Source organism: Trachymyrmex septentrionalis, unplaced genomic scaffold (assembly GCF_001594115.1).
Source record: "Trachymyrmex septentrionalis isolate Tsep2-gDNA-1 unplaced genomic scaffold, Tsep1.0 scaffold13, whole genome shotgun sequence".
Classification (NCBI taxonomy): domain Eukaryota; kingdom Metazoa; phylum Arthropoda; class Insecta; order Hymenoptera; family Formicidae; genus Trachymyrmex; species Trachymyrmex septentrionalis.
The window spans coordinates 5,678,013-5,696,649 of NW_017304438.1; the positions used below are offsets into that span (position 1 = coordinate 5,678,013).

General features: G+C 32.6%; 1 protein-coding gene across 2 annotated transcripts in view; it reads right to left on the minus strand.

Annotated features, from left to right (window-relative positions):
* The window catches only part of LOC108756867 (sestrin homolog), a 220,283-nt gene that overhangs the window by 124,829 nt on the left and 76,817 nt on the right, over positions 1-18,637 (minus strand). For both annotated transcript variants that reach the window (XM_018500997.1, XM_018500996.1), the window contains one exon: positions 12,745-12,774. In XM_018500997.1, the coding sequence (XP_018356499.1) occupies positions 12,745-12,774 (30 nt within the window). The remainder of the gene's footprint in view (positions 1-12,744; positions 12,775-18,637) is intronic.

Here is an 18,637-nt window from a genome sequence, read left to right on the forward strand (position 1 = left end):
TTTTTGGTATGTAAAAATTATCAAACTCATATAAACTTAAAAAATGTGATAAGCTTTTAAAAGTAGAGATTTCAAGCTTTAAAACCCTTTTTTTAAATTTGAATTTCATTCATTATTGACGAAGATATTGTATATACAACTTTGAGCTAAAAAATACGCGATGACTTTTTACTCAACCTAATATATGAATGTGAAATTAATACTGAAATATATTTCAACCGAATTTTGTCTATTTTTAAAACACTTAGTCAAAGACTAAGTCTGGTATTATATCCAGAATCGTTGCGACGCTAAAAGCAGCAATCGTATTAACACGCCGTACTTAAGATACGTTAATAGATATGGAAGTAAATCAAGTGTTTCCCTTCGCGCGCTCGGCGTTGAAATTATTCGGGTTTTTCGCGACCTCGCGTTAATCCGTTATCGCCGACTTTCTTTATACCGCTGCTGTTTAACGGTCTCGACGAGTGAGACAACTTGTCCTTGACGACTCGTCTCACGAAACCGGCTATTAAAAGTTTCCGTGCCTGTTCTCCCCAACGGCGTTTCTTTCACTTACGCTTCCCCCGCTTTGGCCCGCCCGCGCAGCGTGCGTGCTATAATAGATTGCGCGTATATACTTCGGCGCCAAAAGGCACGTGGTGCTTCTGGCACTTTGGCGCCGTTCGAGAGACTTCGAAAGGAGAAAGAAAACCGACTGCCTGTCTATCGTCCAATTAATGACATAACGATTAGAATCAAACAGCTCGTTTGGATGGATTTTTATGGAATGTCATAACAATCGTATTCCTTTTCAATCGCTACATCAATTTCAAAGTGATTTGCAATTTTTCGTTTATAAAAATGTCAGATGTTTATGAAAATACTAACAGTTTAAATTATTCAATTAGATATACATATACTGATAATTGTTTAGATTAGTGAACAAAAAAAAAGAGAAGCTTTTAATTCCAAAATGCAAAAATACAACAATAAAAATATTTGGACAGAAAAGATAGCAAATTACAGACGGAAGGAAGTAAAAATGTAATTATAGGCGGAGATTAATTATTGTTCTTGACAATAATTAACTTTTCGTCTACTTACAATTTGAGTGTTTTCTGTCCAGCTCAATTTTTTTTATTACTCTATTAGACTTTCAAAAAATGTGAAAAAATTCAAAGTTATTTTTCAATATCTCTATTATATTATCAAATAGTTTTTAACTCAAATGTTGAAATAATCTTTGATGAAGATTGAAATTTGAGCAAAACTAAAGCCGATTTCTACAACGTGCTCTTTGTTTCTTGTTTCTTGCTTTTTCCCTCTCTCTCTTTTTGTCTCTTGCTTCTTCCCTCTTTACAACCGTTTTATCGACAATTGTATTTCTTGCTATGTGTTTCCTGTTTTTTCCGAAGTTCGTTAACTTTTATCTCAGACGACATAAAACAAAAAATCGGATAAGAAGCAAAAAAACAAGATAAAAAATAGCAAAAAGCAAGAAACAGAAAACAAAAAGCACATTGTAGAATAACCATAAGAAAAATATTTAAGAGTGAAATTTCGCTTTAATCAAAAAAGATCCCGATTCCAGACAGAAAGTTAAATACTCAGGTAGCACACGTGTGTTTTATATACGTTTCTTAAATATATCCAATGTTTTATAACCATTAAGCATCAATAAGAAACGTTTCACCGGAAACGTTTTTAAAATTATAATTTAAAAAAGATATTTTTTAATTCACACTGTGTAATATTTTACTGCGAAATATTATATATACAGAAATAACATAAATATGTTTTATAAATAAATAGTGCATTAATTTATATAAATAAATATTTATTTTCGGAGAAGAAAAGAACAGTGTTTTCTTTATTTCATTTTCTAAACGTTCGCTTTTGTACGGAATTAGTAATAAAATAATGTATTTACGTATTCATATATATTTTTTAAATAAAATTGAATAAACTATTATAGAAAATTTTCATCATCAAAATCATTATTTTAATAATTTATTCAGCTTTATTTTCAAAAGATACGTATGTATACATATATGTAAATACATTTTAATAATTCTGTGAGAAAGAAAATTTTATAACAGATACAGAAAAAAATGATATTTCGATCGTTTCTTAAACGTTTTTTTTTTATCAGAAAAAAACATTTTCCTTAACGTTTTTCGAATGGACATTTTAACTAATCAGAAACGTTTTCAAGATTACGGTTATAAAATGTTTCAAAGAAATATTTGTGAAACGTTTTTTAAACGAATATGTGCTATCTGGAATAATCTTTGAAATTATATCAACCATAATTTAGAAAAATTTATATGAAACAATATCAAACAAATTGTTTAGAAAAATTATTATTATATCAACAATCGTATAGTTTATTCCATGAAGAAATGAAAGAAGCAAAGTTGGAGATTCGAAGTTTATCTTCTCTATGCGACTGCGGATTCATCGCGTCGTCGCATTACATTATCGCCGGTGATGACTGTGATCGTGTTTGTCTTACTTTACAGAACCACTCGCTTTATACGTGATTCACTGCGGACATCGCGCGTATTACAAATCGCATTTACGGCCATGGAGAGGCTCGTAAAGTTTACTGCATTATAAATAAACGCGAGCGAAGCGAGGGCGATTCTCGAAATTAAACTGAATGGCCGTAGATACATATATAATGCCGGAAGTGGAATATTTCTGAAATCTTTCGTAAATTTCGGTAATATTTTTTTTAAATAAATGAAGAGACATGGAAGGAACGATGCTGTGAGATGCATAAAAATGGCTCCTTTACTTTGTATGTTTGTCACGTGAAGTGGATATAAAAGTGACTGAAGAGAGAGATAAGGTATCTTCTACATGCAAAATCTTTAAAAAGAAATAGATTTTAAAATTTAAATAAATTCGGGGCATGTATAGAAATTAGCATAACAGCCTTCAATATAAATATATTTCAGTAGTACAAACCAACATCCTCCAACTATTTTATGCGAAATCTAAGAATAACAAAATTATTTGTACGATAAATAATAATCATGTAACAATAATATTTTATCGAATTGTCGCAAGTAAAATGTTTACAAGTAAAATTTGAATATCTCATTTAATCATAAAATAAAATTCATAAAATATTGAGATCTCACACAAAATATTAAAATCTGCATTAAATAAACTTATCTGATTGTAATGTAATTTTTACTTTTAAAAAATGTATAAAGTTTAAATTATACAGCACGAATTTCATATATTGATACTTTATTTGTACACAAAATTAATAAAAGAATTAATTTCAATTCAATCATATTTTTCTCTTATTCCTAAGTTAATTTGTAAGTTCCTTAAATGTCTGAAGCAATTAATAAAATAGTTAACATTATATCCAGAAAAACCGTCAAATCCACAAAAAATCCAACAAAAACAGTAAGACCGTGCGAGGGAGAAATCTTTTTATTTTATTATCAATTATGTCAACTCTATCTACATCACTAATTAAAGATTAACATTTCAAGCAATCACCGCTGATATTGAACGTAACTGATAACCGCTGATATTAGAAACCGTATACGCGAGACAGTCTGGATCTTAAGATCGAGATTTTTTTTAAATGATAACGAATAGTACCGAAGGCTAACAATGATATATTTTTTAAAGAGCTATTATTGGCTAAAGTGACTAATGTGACTCGTTACGTAGTCAGTCGAGATACAATTATCGAATTTAGCCGTCAGGTAGTTTGTGACTTTACTAACATGGACAAATCTAATGTTCGACTTATTGAAATCGCGATGTAGAACAGTGAGGGAATTGCAAACACGGGGTAAATACAAACGCGATAGTATTGTAGTATATTAGAGTAGTAATAACTTCTCATTTCTCGCAATTTAGCGATAATCCGATATACGCTTAGTGCCACACCTAACACATGACCATTGCACGCTATTTAAGGTAAATGTCATTACATATTTTCGACAATTCTGATGCAGAGGAGACTGGAAGAATTGCGAAGCATACCTATATACAAGAAAAATTAAATAAAGCCAACGATTATTTATCAATTATAGACGTCTGTATTCAAAGGATATTAATTTTAAATAATAATTAACATTTACATATTAACATAAACTGTAATTTTAAACAGAAAACAATCGATTCAACATTGTATCGCGTGACGGCGGATAATTCTAAACGGTAAGGGTTTTATTTTTTGTTTAAAATTATACTTGATAACGTTATAATAATAATGAATATATAAATATTAATTACTGTTTAAAGCCAAAAATATCTTTTAAATAAAGACTTATTAATTCATAAATGACCGTTGATTTTATTTCATTTTTCCCTTAGGTACTTACAGTTCCCTCTCATTCTCCCATATATCAAAATCGAATAAAATGTAATAAAAATTGTTATAATTAGTGTACTGTATTGAGATTATATTGAGATGTCCGAAAGGATGTCACATCAAGTAATCGACCGGTTCTCTAAATGCGTTCGCCGTGCGGGAAGTACTTGCCCTTTGATTTGCAAGTCTCTCGCAATGTATCCCTCCAGCACATAAATCCCTGCTGTTGCGAACGCCACGACCGCAAAGGGTTAATTGCTATATGTAAATCACACAGAGCTACGCCACGTGTACGCGATATACATAACACATACATGCACACCCACAACTTCGCCCCGAACGCAGCTTTCGATCTCGTAACCCGCATCGGTTACATTATTTATCTATTGAGCGGTTACGTGAGGCGATTCAAGCGTATTTATTAATGGACAAACGACGTTCACGACTGTAGGTTACGGAGAAATGTTAATTGAACACAATCTCGTCGACCCTGCATTTGTCGCCGTCGGTTTAATCACGTTTATCCAGAAGAGTCAATCGGTGGCTTTATTTAAATCCACTGCCTTTGATTCGAGTTTCCCTTTTTGGCTCGGCTTTCCTATTCATGCGCGTAATCATTAAACTCTACGCAATCCAAGCAAAGAGACACGCAAGGCGGAATCACGAATCCTATACTGGCTGTGTGCATAATTAGAGTAATCAGCGTGCTTATTATATCTTTCTGCTTGAAATAGGTTAATCCAACTCACACACACTCATAAAGAAATACAAATGACAGAAAAAAATTCCCGTACGTTTTTATGAATGCAACGGAAAAGAAGCGGCAATGAGTAGTAGTCTCTTATAAAAAAATGTGAAAGAATAAAATTATTATTCTTCAAACGTAACACGAGTATCGCAGTAACGCGCCGATATAATAAATATAATACATAAGATTCTTCTCCGCTGCAGTGACGCATATTGCACGTCACAGCAAATTACCGTTTCAGGTATGTGCAGTGACGCGCAATACACGTCATTGTTGCCAAGAGTATACTTTACCTCTAGCTCTTGCTCTTTATATACTCGGGAGGTTAACGACCGTTCTGGAAGCTTCATATTAAATTATCGTGTTAACCCATTTGCATTCGCAGTCATAACATCTTGTCTGATATCAGAAATTATCAACTCTTCAAAATTATAAAAATCGTTTCTTTAATTCCATGACTTATCAACGTTCTTACGGATTATTGTATGACAATTTTAATTACACGAATTTAACGTAAGTAATTTAATTCGTCTTTATTCATCTAAGAATTGAGCACTTTCGTTGCATGTATAGCGGGATAAATTTAAATATTCAAAGAAAATTTAAACTAAGATTAGAAATGAAATTCGTAGATTACACCGTAACAGATTCGCCAATTGGAGTCCTTACGAATAAATTACAATGCATGATTTTCAATTACGTGAAATTTATTGAATAATTTAATTCATCTTTATTCGTTTAAAACTTTGGCATTTAACATTGAATGAAGGATGCAAATGTGCAAAACAGTAGTTTATGTAAATCACTAAAATCACTAAAATTCGCATCTGCGAATCACCAATCAAAATCATATTTTTATTAAAACAGTTTGGTGCTAATATTTATTTTCTTTAGCGTATAATGGAGTAAACTTAAATATTCAAAGAATTGAAAATGAAAAACGAAGCTTATAGATTACCGTAGCACATTATGAAGTCCTTGCAGCGCCAATTAGCGAATCTAAGTGTAATCATACCTGTTATGGCTGTCGTTCAAAATGCTATTTTCAGCTCACGCTTCAAAGTACGTGTATCACAAGAAATTAATGATTCTCTTCTATTCAACGCTGTTTCTCATCGGCAGGCTTTCGCCCAAGGAAAAAACGCAAATGTAATATTCGAAGAGGGAGGCAGAGAAAGATTCGCGAATCATAATGGATTACAGAGTTCTTGAGCCTCCAATTACTGAAATTAAGCGTAACAGAATTCGCTACGACTCTGTCATTACAGAGAAATATTTCTCTGAATTATTTATACTTCAACGTATCATGACGTAAAATTAACGGTTTTGCTCGATACTTCGTTTCGACGACTTGTTTCTCGTTTATCTCGATGAGGCCTCATCGAAATAAATGATCCAATGCGTTATCGAATGCGACATTTGCGAGATTTGCATCCGTTCTGCGAAACGTCAGCCGAACGTGTTTCATTACGCAAATTATTTACCATTTATTAATAGCCGCGATTTGGCAACCACTGTTGTTTATCAAGCTCGACCATATACGTCGTGTGTATGTAACATATGTACACTAGACGTACGTGTATATGTACGTACTAGAGAATTAATGTACATATAGCGCCGTTCAGGGACGCTAATCGCCAACGTAATGTGAGTCGAGAATCCCTGATGTGATATTATTCGCGTCGCGAAATATCGCGTTACCGTAATATTAAATTTCGCGTAAAAGCTCTCGCGAGAACTATGACATAATATTTCAAAAAATTTTTGTAACGAGACAATTCGGAATTATATAAGAGTTAAAAAAAACTATATATGATATTGTATATAACAATTTTTTTATTATTTATTTTAGAAAGTTATTATAAGAAGTAAGATGAGAGTAGAAATTATTGTAGATAAAAATGAAATTGAAACCATTAAAGCGATGTAATCATTTTCCTCTTTGCAAATTAAATCGATATAAATTGCATTGTATTGTTTGAAAATAAAATTAAGGGATTCTGGATATTGAAATAAATAGAAATTATTATTTTTAAGAAAAATTGTACATAAACTTTTGTGCGTACACGCGTATACGCAACAGTGGTAAAAGTGGCAAACGTCAATTTGCTCCATAAGTCCGACTGCAAATTGTAAATAATAGTGTTGTAAACGGACACCGAAAACGAGGGTTCCTCGCGTATATTCAAAGTGCGCTCGAAATTTGTACAAAATACGCAAAAGTGAGTTTGGGAATTTCAAAACAGACATCGTTGACACATAACAGATGCATGATGACGGTCGAGTTTTGCATTTCGATATGAGCGGAAGTTGTACTCTACGTGTATTAATGATTACCCGCTCTGTTACACAAACGATCGTTTGATGACACACATTTTATGTAAACCACTTCAATTATGTCTGTCACTCAAAAGAGATCTTCCAATGAAAGATTAATACTAGCAATTTCGCAAAAAAATAAAAATATCTTGTTTTCAAATAATTTACGTTATTTTTTTTTATCTTTCCTCAAATGTTAATTGTAACGACCCTTGATTTGAAGTTTTTGAAAAATGATAGTCGTTAAACTAATATTAACATGGAAAATACATAAATAACTTAACACTTGAGAAAAATTATAATATAAATATAATAATTATAAACGTAAATTCAACAAAAAGACTACCGGATATTCATTTAATGACCGTATATACATTGTATCATTATCGAAGATGATAATATTATAGGTAATGTTACGATACCATAATGAAAAGTGATCGATCTAATTACAACTACTCGCACGTCGTCATCGTGAAGTCATTGAAGAATAATGAGCATCAATTTTGTCGGATGTTACTTTGGCAAAGTTATTTTCTCCGCTGTCATAATCATCCCGGTTAATCGCGCAACTTCGAGCCCGTGCTCGGAATGGCGAATGTGTCTACTCGGAGGAGTCGTTAAACCCAATTGATCGATCCTGCGGAGCCCACCGTCCGTACTTTCACCGAAAAACGCGAGAGCACTTTTACTCTTTCGCAGCCTCCTGAAATCACCGGACGAAAATTAAGCCCGCGACCTCGATACTCCTGTCGCATAAGCGTTAACTTAAATTTGCATGTGAATTCCATCCTGTTTACAACAAGTATCTGGCAAGCTCAACGGCGGCGACCGATCGTCACGAGTGACACAGATATTTTCTCAACCTCTAAAAGGCACCTACGGCCAAGCAAATACGTCGCATATATCGCGAACCGGTATCGCTCGATCCCTCTTTCTTACAGCAAGCAATTCCACCCCGAGCGCGAAAACAAATCGTTAAGCAACGCCAAGTAAAGTTATTACCGCATGAGTACTAAATCGTGGAAACAGCATAGTCAGCGAAGTGCGGTTTTCTAACTCAATAAGGAATCGATTAAGAACCGATTCCAAGCTCGGAAGACTCGAGCTCTTCAGCAATGATTTGTTTTCAAATGCGAACTCATGTAACTCGCGTTTGAAAACAAATCATTGCGTAACAAAGACTGAAGTTATTCTCACATTGACATCAAATCGACATAATGGCTTCCAAGCCAGTTCAAACCGATTCCGAGTTCGAGAGTTTAGAACCGGTCTCTCCGTAGCAATTCCGAGCTCGCGATCGAAAACATATCGTTACGCAATTACAAGCAAAGTTATTAGTCTCGCAACATTGTTTACCTCGAATGGCAAAAAGCTATTTAATTTTTTTAACATTTAGAAATTAATTTCTATATCATGTATGCGTTTCATATTAGTAATGAAAAGATTTAAATTAATAATGCAAGCAGTGCATTAAAAACGATAATGGCAGTTCGTCGATCGTTCAAATGTTCACACATCGTGTTACGACTATTCACGCTAAAAGTGTTGACTTGTCGCCCGCACTGTGTTAGAAATAACCGTTTGCGCAAGAACATTAGAAGTACATTAGGAAACTACAGTTTATATATGCATGGAAAGCGTACGAAGTACGCGTTGGCCTGTTCCCCTCAAACTTCCATAACGACTTTACTGTGCATAAAAGTGAATAACCGCATCTAGCGATGCTCGAGTATCATGCTATTAGGATACATGTATGGTTGGAACTGTTTATACAAGAGAGACGAGGAGTAATGATTGAACGCTGCGCATCGTGCAGCCTTAATTCATTTAAAAATCTGTCGACGAGATTAATTGAAAAAAATCCGTGAACGTTGTGTTAAAAATCATATAATTGAAATTGTTATAATCAACAACGTATCGTTTATTTGTAATATATGACATAACTATAAATTTGCCATTTTTTTTAATTGATTACAGAAAAAGAATAAAGACATGAAAAAAAAAAGAATATTCTTTTATTCCTCTATAATCAGTTATTACACCAAAATTGCATTAACATTAATATTCCAAAATTTTAATGATTCACACACACAAAACATTTAAATCCATATTATCAATTAACCTCGATCTCGCGAATATACGCAGAATATTACACCATTACAGTCAGATACGCATGAAAATACTCGATTGGACAGTGAACGATCGACGACCTCATTGGCCAACGACACTTTGCACCTACAAATGCAACAGTCACGTGCGCACTGCGCGGCAGACACCAATAGAATGTTCATCTCGGACATTAACTGATCGCTAATGACACTTGATTTAATCACGAGCACATGTACATGTACGCGTACAAATATATATTATTTATAGCCGGTATCTATCCGACGTATAGTCTGTCGAGTAGTAGTACAGTCTAAATTATATCCAATACGCCATGTAAGCACCTAAATAGACAATAATTTGTAGAGATTACTTTTATTTAATAGCGACTTTATTTATGTTCAATGCTGGTTTGTAATTCAAATTGGATTATTGTTCGGCGCTAATTAAATATCTTGTTTAATTTCATTAACAATTTATGTTTCCATCGTACTGAAAAAATGTAATAAATTTGAATAAATATTTGTTTCACTATTAACTTAACATTTATTTGTGATAAATAAATATTTACAAAGTCGAATAAAAATGATGAATCAAATTAACGATTCTTGTACCAAATAAATATCTTTTTACATTTAGTAAATATTCAGCTAATATATATTATTCAAATATTTATTAATAAAATTTAGTACATTATGCTCTCATTGTCAATGTATTTATAATATATTTATTCTAATCTGCTAATTCGCGAATACGAATTATATGTATATGTCAGGGAGAGAAAATTCGCGTTTTAGTTACGGATTACCTCCTGCCATTCTCATGTAACAATAGTGTATGGATCATTATTTCCCTTTTCCACAAAGATCCAGCAACACGCGACTACGAAATGCAATCTAATAAAGCCGCTTTATTGCCGTGTAACGCACCGTGCTTGTTGTACAATACAAAAGTCAGTGCGCAACTATGCCGGAATACGGGCTACAATTTGAATGCTGCATGGCGTCATTTGCATGTCAAAGGAGAGTACAGTCGATTATGCTACCCGGTAGCGGACCCGCGGTAGCAGTACGATCGCACGAAGGTCGTAACCAGAACACGCGGAATTACGCACACGTGATTCTTGTATTCGACTCGTGAACGTGAACAAAACCACCCGCTGATTCGCGTCCAAATATAAACCCACGTGCCAACATATGAAAATTGGGCCTTGTACACCGGAACGGATGAATAAACGCATGTAATTTTCGACGGCGAGAAGTTCGACGACCGCTGAAATTGGATAATGAGCAATGCCGCGGTAAAATTGAAGAGAATCGTTCTTCGAGTTAAATTACGCAACACCGTAATGACGGATTACGTGGAGGAGTTGTGATGATTCTATTAGAAGAATACGAGAGAACAAGGATTTTAATTGACGCGATTAATTTAGATTTTGACGTAGTGGTCTGTTTTTTCCTAATTCCTAGAAATTCTCTATTAGTTATGTACCTATCAATAGCCAATGACTATTACACGCTTTTAAATTGTATTTTATAATGCAACTTTAATCATGCATTATTATATGCATAAAAAATAAAAAAGAAATGTATTGAATTATAGAAGCATGTAATATACAGTAAATGCGAAAAGTATTTATACAAGACGATATTGAAAAAAAACCTTAATTTTAGAAAATAAATATTAATTAGCAATTTATTAATAAAGACTAAAATGGATTATATATTTCTCAAAATCATTTTACTTAAAATAATGTGGAATAATTAAAATATATTATCTTAATTAGGAAAAATAGAAAATTGTTATTTAGATGCACAAAAAAGTATTCGTGCAGTCAAAAAATTTACTTCTAAGATTATAAATAGGATTGTTTTTGCGAAGTCTTTCGTTTATATTAGGAACGTACTCATTATTAATAAATGCTAATTATTGTTTATTTTCGATGAATAAAGCTTTCCTTATAAAAATCTTCCCTGTACGAATACTTTTTGCATTCACCATATACATGTCAAACACACACATATTATGTAAAAAGAAATATCTAAATTATAAAAAGACTAATGACTATTGTCATATGTAACAACGATCCAAATTCTAATAAATCGATATGGTGTCACATATAATTAGGATAGCTATTACGCGACATTCCTCTCAGACGCCGTGTACAATTCCTCGGAACAGGTGGTCCTATCACCGATACGAGATGACTGACATTCCTCGGATATGCGAACGTGACTTCGCGGAACATTCTTTCGCGAATGTCGTTTTACGTAAAAATTCAATATAAATGAAGGTACGGGAAGATCTGAAGAATCCTCCTGAAGAAAAATGAATTCAAAGAGAGAAAAGTAACGATAGATTTCACAGACTTGATATTTTACCATTCTCGACGTGGATTGATTATTTTTGCATTGGTATGTCTACGCAACTTTCTTTCCACTTGCCCTTCAAATTTTTAAATAAAACGGAGATTGTTTTTGACAAGTAAAATTTATATGTGTAAACAATAATCGTCAAGAATATGCGATTTAATGTAAAGTTTTTCAATTTCCATGCATCGCAAAATTTCTATGATATTGATTCGTAATGTATATTGAAAAACTTTGATTCCAAATGCCTTTATAAAAATCTTCGATAAAAAAAACAATGAAACATCGTTTCAAACTCAATCTTAACTTATCTAATGTGACATAAATTATCTACAGTAAGTTCTCTATAAAGTATAAAAACCAACGTAATGTAAAAATAAAAGATTAGAGAGCTAAGATTTAGATACCTAGTACCGTATTATGATTAATTGGAGACGATTAATAGTGGAAAAAAATAGATAAATGATAAGGTAGACGTCAGTTAAATCAAAGTCGTAAAAATTTTTTGCATTCTCATTGCCTGCATTTCGTTGACTCGCCAGTTTATGATGATAGTCAATTTATGATAATAAGTACATAATTTTTTGTATGAAGTTAACGTTGTAATTTTTAAGCATCTGTAAAACGTTCCTCTTCGTCTATATTTAAACTGCATAGTCTATACTTAACGTACAGCTATCACCTATCGAATAATTTATTCGTATATTCTACAATTATTGCACACGTATATTGAGATTTATATTGAAGTTTATACCAGATTTCATCGTTTTTTAACATAACAGTAAAAAATAATTTTTTTATTTATAAGTGTTGTATGCATATCTCATGTAAACTCACGTATTATTGCGATGCCATTTTCATCATAAACTCACCTTTTCATCGAGGTTGTTTAGATCCGGCAACTGAAAAAGAAAATACAATTTTATTAGTAAAATAAGAAAATTATAACATATAAAACTTATCATTTTACATATTTGAATCAATGTATTTGAAATTTAAATCAACAAAATTAAATGTCGTAAGAATAATTCACGTTCAATCGTTTATCACGAGAAAAAAGAATTATTTGACTAGTCTACATGCTATTAAAAATGATGAATATTATTAAAATTAATGAGATTCAGATATTAAATTTTAATTAATGTAAAACCAAAAATTGTCATTTTTAATTAAATTTTAATCAATGTAAAACCAGATCAGATATTTAATCTCACAGCCAAATGCAACACTGTCGATCAATGTAGCATGCATTCACAATCAGCATAAATTAACAATTCGGACAAAGATATAAATTTTGATATAAATAACAAAACAAGAAAAGAGAAACCTCGCACGAGCGAGCTGTCGAGAAAAGAGGTGGCATGTGCGCCACCTATCCAAGTGATTTCGAAATGATATCTCCGGCTTTACCGACGACACAACCAGTTTACATCGATCCATACAGTGTGCGAGAGAAATGCTTTGCCACCGGCGAGGCGCCTGACAACGTCGGCAGATGCCGCCTAGCGTCGTAAAATTACGAGATCCCTCGCAAATTGAAGGAAATTGATGCCAATTTGTATCAATCAGCCGTCGCGGCTGGTTACATTCTCGCGAGCTCTGCACACAACGTGTTGAGATTAATTTAATACTCGATCGTCGGACTGCTTGATTAACTTTCATGGTCGTCATACGTGCTCCGAAAGAGAAAAGGATGCACATACCGGAGTCCTATATATAACATCTTCCGCGGAAATCGATTTATTTGACACAATACATAATACAAATGTAAATACATTTCGTGACACGAGAAAAATTAATAGCACTGATTTTATCATTTATCATTTACTGTTAATCGAAAGCTTTCAACAGGATTTCAAAAGAAATCAAACATCAAAACAAATATATTTACATTAAAATAATTAAATTGCTAATCCAATGTAATATAATTAAGTCAATACTAAAATGTCTACACTGAGAGAAAAGCTTTTGGGATTTGTAACTGTAATTACATGTTACATATTGTGGTTATTGCCGCTATAATATATGTTAATAATAATTATATACATAGTTCTGTCGACAATTACCTATTTAAATATACAACTGGCACTAAAAATGACTATAAATTGTATTTAATTAAATTACCGTAATTGCAATTATTTTTATAAATTAATATTGTTTTAAAATCTTAGTTATAATTCTTATTATAAAGTAATCGTGACAACCGCAATAATATTATTATAATTTGTAGTTATTTTTCACACCAATTGTATGTAAATAAAATAAAAATATATATATATTGTATTTGTTAATAGAAGTATACATATAATTATTATTACTCACATTCTAGTAGTAACAACCATAATTACAATCACAAATATTAAAAACTTTTTTTTTCGGTATAACATAATACAAAAACTAAAAAATTATATTATTAAAATTTTTCCAATTTTTTTTTTATATACCGAAAAAGAAAGATAAACTACTGCTAGTTTTTGTTATATATAAAATAACCGTAGTACGGAATCTATATTGAAGTGCAGATGCCGTAGGATAAATTGATCCGTCCGGTGGATCGGATTATCGGGAGAGAGCTCGGCTATCGATTAAAGTTTTCAACGGTCCTTTTATGTCGTTTCCTCCCGTTCATCCGGACAATATCGAAACCGCTGACCGTCCTCGGTCAGCGAAATCCGTCGCCGCTCCAGTAAATGCGTAATCGCGCATAAATCAGAGCGCGGGGAAGGAGCGAACGCTGCGCGATGCATATTTATGCGCCCGCAGCACCGAGAAATTAAATTCACACATTTCATTCGGCCCTATAAAGCATGCGCATATTTCGCACGACGGAACGCTGAGAATGCAAGTCGCGCGAGGCGGAAACGAAAGGGACGCAGGTACAGAAGAGATTCGTACTTCCCGTGATCTCCTCCATTGTCCGCGAGCATACTAATTGGATTGCCTTCATTAAGACATCCACGAGCGTGGGCGTTCCGCGACGGATTCATTAACGATTCCACGCGACGGCGACACAAAATTTTTGTATGGCCTTTATATCTTCTCGTTACGACGTGACATCACGACAGTCCTATTTTGGATTATAATAGACGAGACACGAATGTTTTGGTATATACTTATTCATAAGATTCAGATTATACGAGATACGACATGCCGAATAATTTGGCCAGAAAGGATGAAATAATATTTCAAATAACGTTAAATATGAAACATTAATGTTAATTTCTTTATCAATCCTATTAATATCTAATAATTATTTGCACAAAACATAGTCGAATTTCTTAATCTTACCAAATTAATATAAAAAGTTAGATTTTATATAATCAATTTCACATATTTTTCTTATAAAATTTTAATAATTTACATAATCATGTAATTATATAAATTATATAATCATAAAAAACTTTTAAACTTATAATTATGTAAACTTATAAACTTTAAATATACCTATAATCTTACAAACTTTAAATTTTTAAATTTGATAATGTTTAATGAACGTTTTTTGCACATTAAACAAATATAAATGTGACACAAAATGTGTTACTGACAATAAGATATATTACTAAAATCTTTGCTGAGATTTCTCTATACACGCTTCCAATTGACTGAAAATGAGAGATCGCTATTATCGATCTACTTCAATCCATTCGACATTTGTATCCATAAGTCTTCGTTTGATTCAACTACCATTGCATGTACGCAAGATTGAAGATTGGGAAATAGTTTAAATGAGCTGTAAGTAGGTAATTGCGTGTGCGCGTCTCGCAGTGTGTTCGCGCGTAGTAAATAGATTGACAGCTACGAAGATCTAATGCGTACGGCTTTATTCTGGAAAGTAAGTGAAGAAAAGAGGATGCGTCTTAAAATAAAATGGATAAATCGGGCCGATGAAGAAAAAGTTGAATGAAAAATTACACGGATCAATCTTTTTTAACCGTTTAGCTTCTAATAAAACTCACTGTATGCATCAATTATAGCAAAATTAAAGAATTATGTTTTAATGAGAATCTTATCCTTTCGATAAAATTATCCATTCTAATATAATATCCCGAATCAAAGTAAGTATTTTAAAATAATTTTGAAAGATTATAACAAGATGCAACATAAATACATTTATATATATATATATATAAATTTATGGAAAGAACGATTTTACCGAAATATCTGAACAAGCTGATATAGAGTTGAAAATAATTATGTAAGACGTCCAAGCTGGTTACTAGAATATCAAAACTTTTTGCGATATGGCTCATTATCGTTGCTTGAGCGTATTACACAATTATTTTGAACGAAACTATTTTCAGATTTGTATCTACTTTCAGATATTTCAGCAAAATCATCCTTTCTGTGTAATAATTATGTAAAAAATAATTAAGTAAAGATATATTTGTGCAGTTTCTGCAACAGATTTTCGAGATAATAATTTGCGGATTTGTAATGAACGAGGGGAAACTGACGCGGAAATAATGGCTGTATCTTGTTTGCGTTTTATTAGGAACATAAACAAATAGCACGTTGTTGATTATACATTCTCGCGGTCTACGACGCCCCATGCATAATCGCGTTTATATACACGGTTTACTTCCAAATCTCGTATGCGCACACAATTTGTTGCAACAGCATTGTCGCCGCTTGACGATGGCACTTTACTGCGTGTATGCGATTTACACGACGAATAAACTTTGATTTACCGGCGCTATCTCGCCAAACGAAATTTCTACCTGTGCATTTACAACGAGGAGAAAAAGGGCGACGTTATTTGCTACGCTATATAGTACCGTAATGTTGAATAATCCATCGATTAAACCCGCCTTTTTACGACTGCTTAATAAAATCAACGTAGTTTCGTATTTTATCTCACGATCACCATTTCGCAAACAAACTAAATTTTTTCTCGATATATCCTTATCCGTTTCGAGAAAACTTTTATTCGCAAGCTTGAAAAATTTAACACACATCTAGTCGTTGTGACAATTTCAACCGGTATGACATATAATAAAATATTATATCTATAGGATATTTTGTAAGTTAATATTGCAAACGACAGTAGTTTCTTAGACGTTACTCGTAAATAAACCTTCGAACAAGTCGGATAATAAAGTATATGTTTTTTGCTGATAATTCCGTACGTCGAGTGAATCAAAAATTGATAAATATTGAAGTAGTATATTAATGCAATAAACGAGCGATGTCAAAAACGCTAATTTATTATTTTATAGAGAGATACGCGTGTTATTATTGAGTTTTCTAATTAATTAAATTTTCCCTCTGTATTATCAAATTATAATAATATAATAATTATTTCCAGAAGTATTGTATATTCGCGGGCTTATAATCACGTTGCGTTCGTCACGAAAGTACCTGTCTGCAAGTTTCTCTCTTATTCCGGCATTTTCGAACAGCATTGTCGATTAAATATACAAAATCTCAGCGAGCGGTTGCAATCTTCCGTGAAATTGCACGAAGTGCAGTACCGTTGGAGGTTAAAGAGGTGGGTCGGAGGGAGAGTCTCTTTAGTATTACCAGCCTCGTTCGAAGCAAAACCTCCTTCGCTTCAGGAATAGAATTCGCCGATACCTTTGCACGAGCGAAAGAGAGAAGGAGTAAGTTTCCCGCGCACACATAAGCTAGTAGAAACTGGCTTTTCCTTTGAGGTTCTCTCGGTTTCGCTAAACGAAAAAAATTTACCGCGAGTCCCTCTCGTCTCGTTGAAATTTATTTCAACTCGCCTCCCGCGAAGCTCTCATCCATCTTTCCGGTCCGTAAAGTAGAACTCGAGATACGTTCCAAGGGTCGCACCGACCGACGGACGTAAACTCGTGCGAGCACGCAAGACCACGCGTAACGAATTTATGGCCACTGACAAACGGAAGACATTCACATAACGGTAGTGATGGTCCTTGAACCAATACCGGCAATAGTGTACTAGAGGCCAAAGAAATATGCGCGAAAAATATAGACGGATTTGTGAAGAGAAGAGAGACTGAACAATTTAAATCCCTTATGTACGTCTTATGTATATAGTAAAAGGAAGAGATATATATATATCGAGTGAATTTCAACCACTCGATACCTTATTTAAGCCATAACTGGAACATATGAATGCTGATAAGTCTAGGAATAATGTAAAACAATGTTTTTTTTTCCAATTTTCAATACATGTTTATATCTAAAAAAATTTAGAAGCAATAAATTCTATCAGTAATCTTTGATTTGCGTCTTTAAAATAGCTACATCACAGATTAAGAATTAATTAAACTAGAAAAAAATTCTTTAAAAAATAAAACTAATAATCAAAAACTATAGTAGGTCTTAAGAATTTACATGTTTCTTTAACGTCACAAAAAGATATGTTACGGATTAAAAAATACATCACGCGTATTATATTCAGGATTCAATAATCAGGATCAATTTTACAAACAAATTTAAATAAATTTAAATAATTTTCAAATAATTTCGTGATAAAATTATTATATAAAATTATTGTATATATAATATAAAATAGGATTATAATTTAAAATATTGTAGAGATGGTACTGTAAAATTATGGAAATGAACTTCCAATTGAAATGTAATTTTGTAAAATTTCACTCGATATTCGGAAAAAGAACAAAGTATCACGTGTACAAAATTCAATAAATTCAAGTATTAATTTAATATCTTCTAAAACACAACATCACACAAAATGACGAAAATTGTGCAAGACATTATGATTTTGTCGAGAATATTACTCCAAAATAAAGTGCTAAAATATCACTCGCGCAAGAA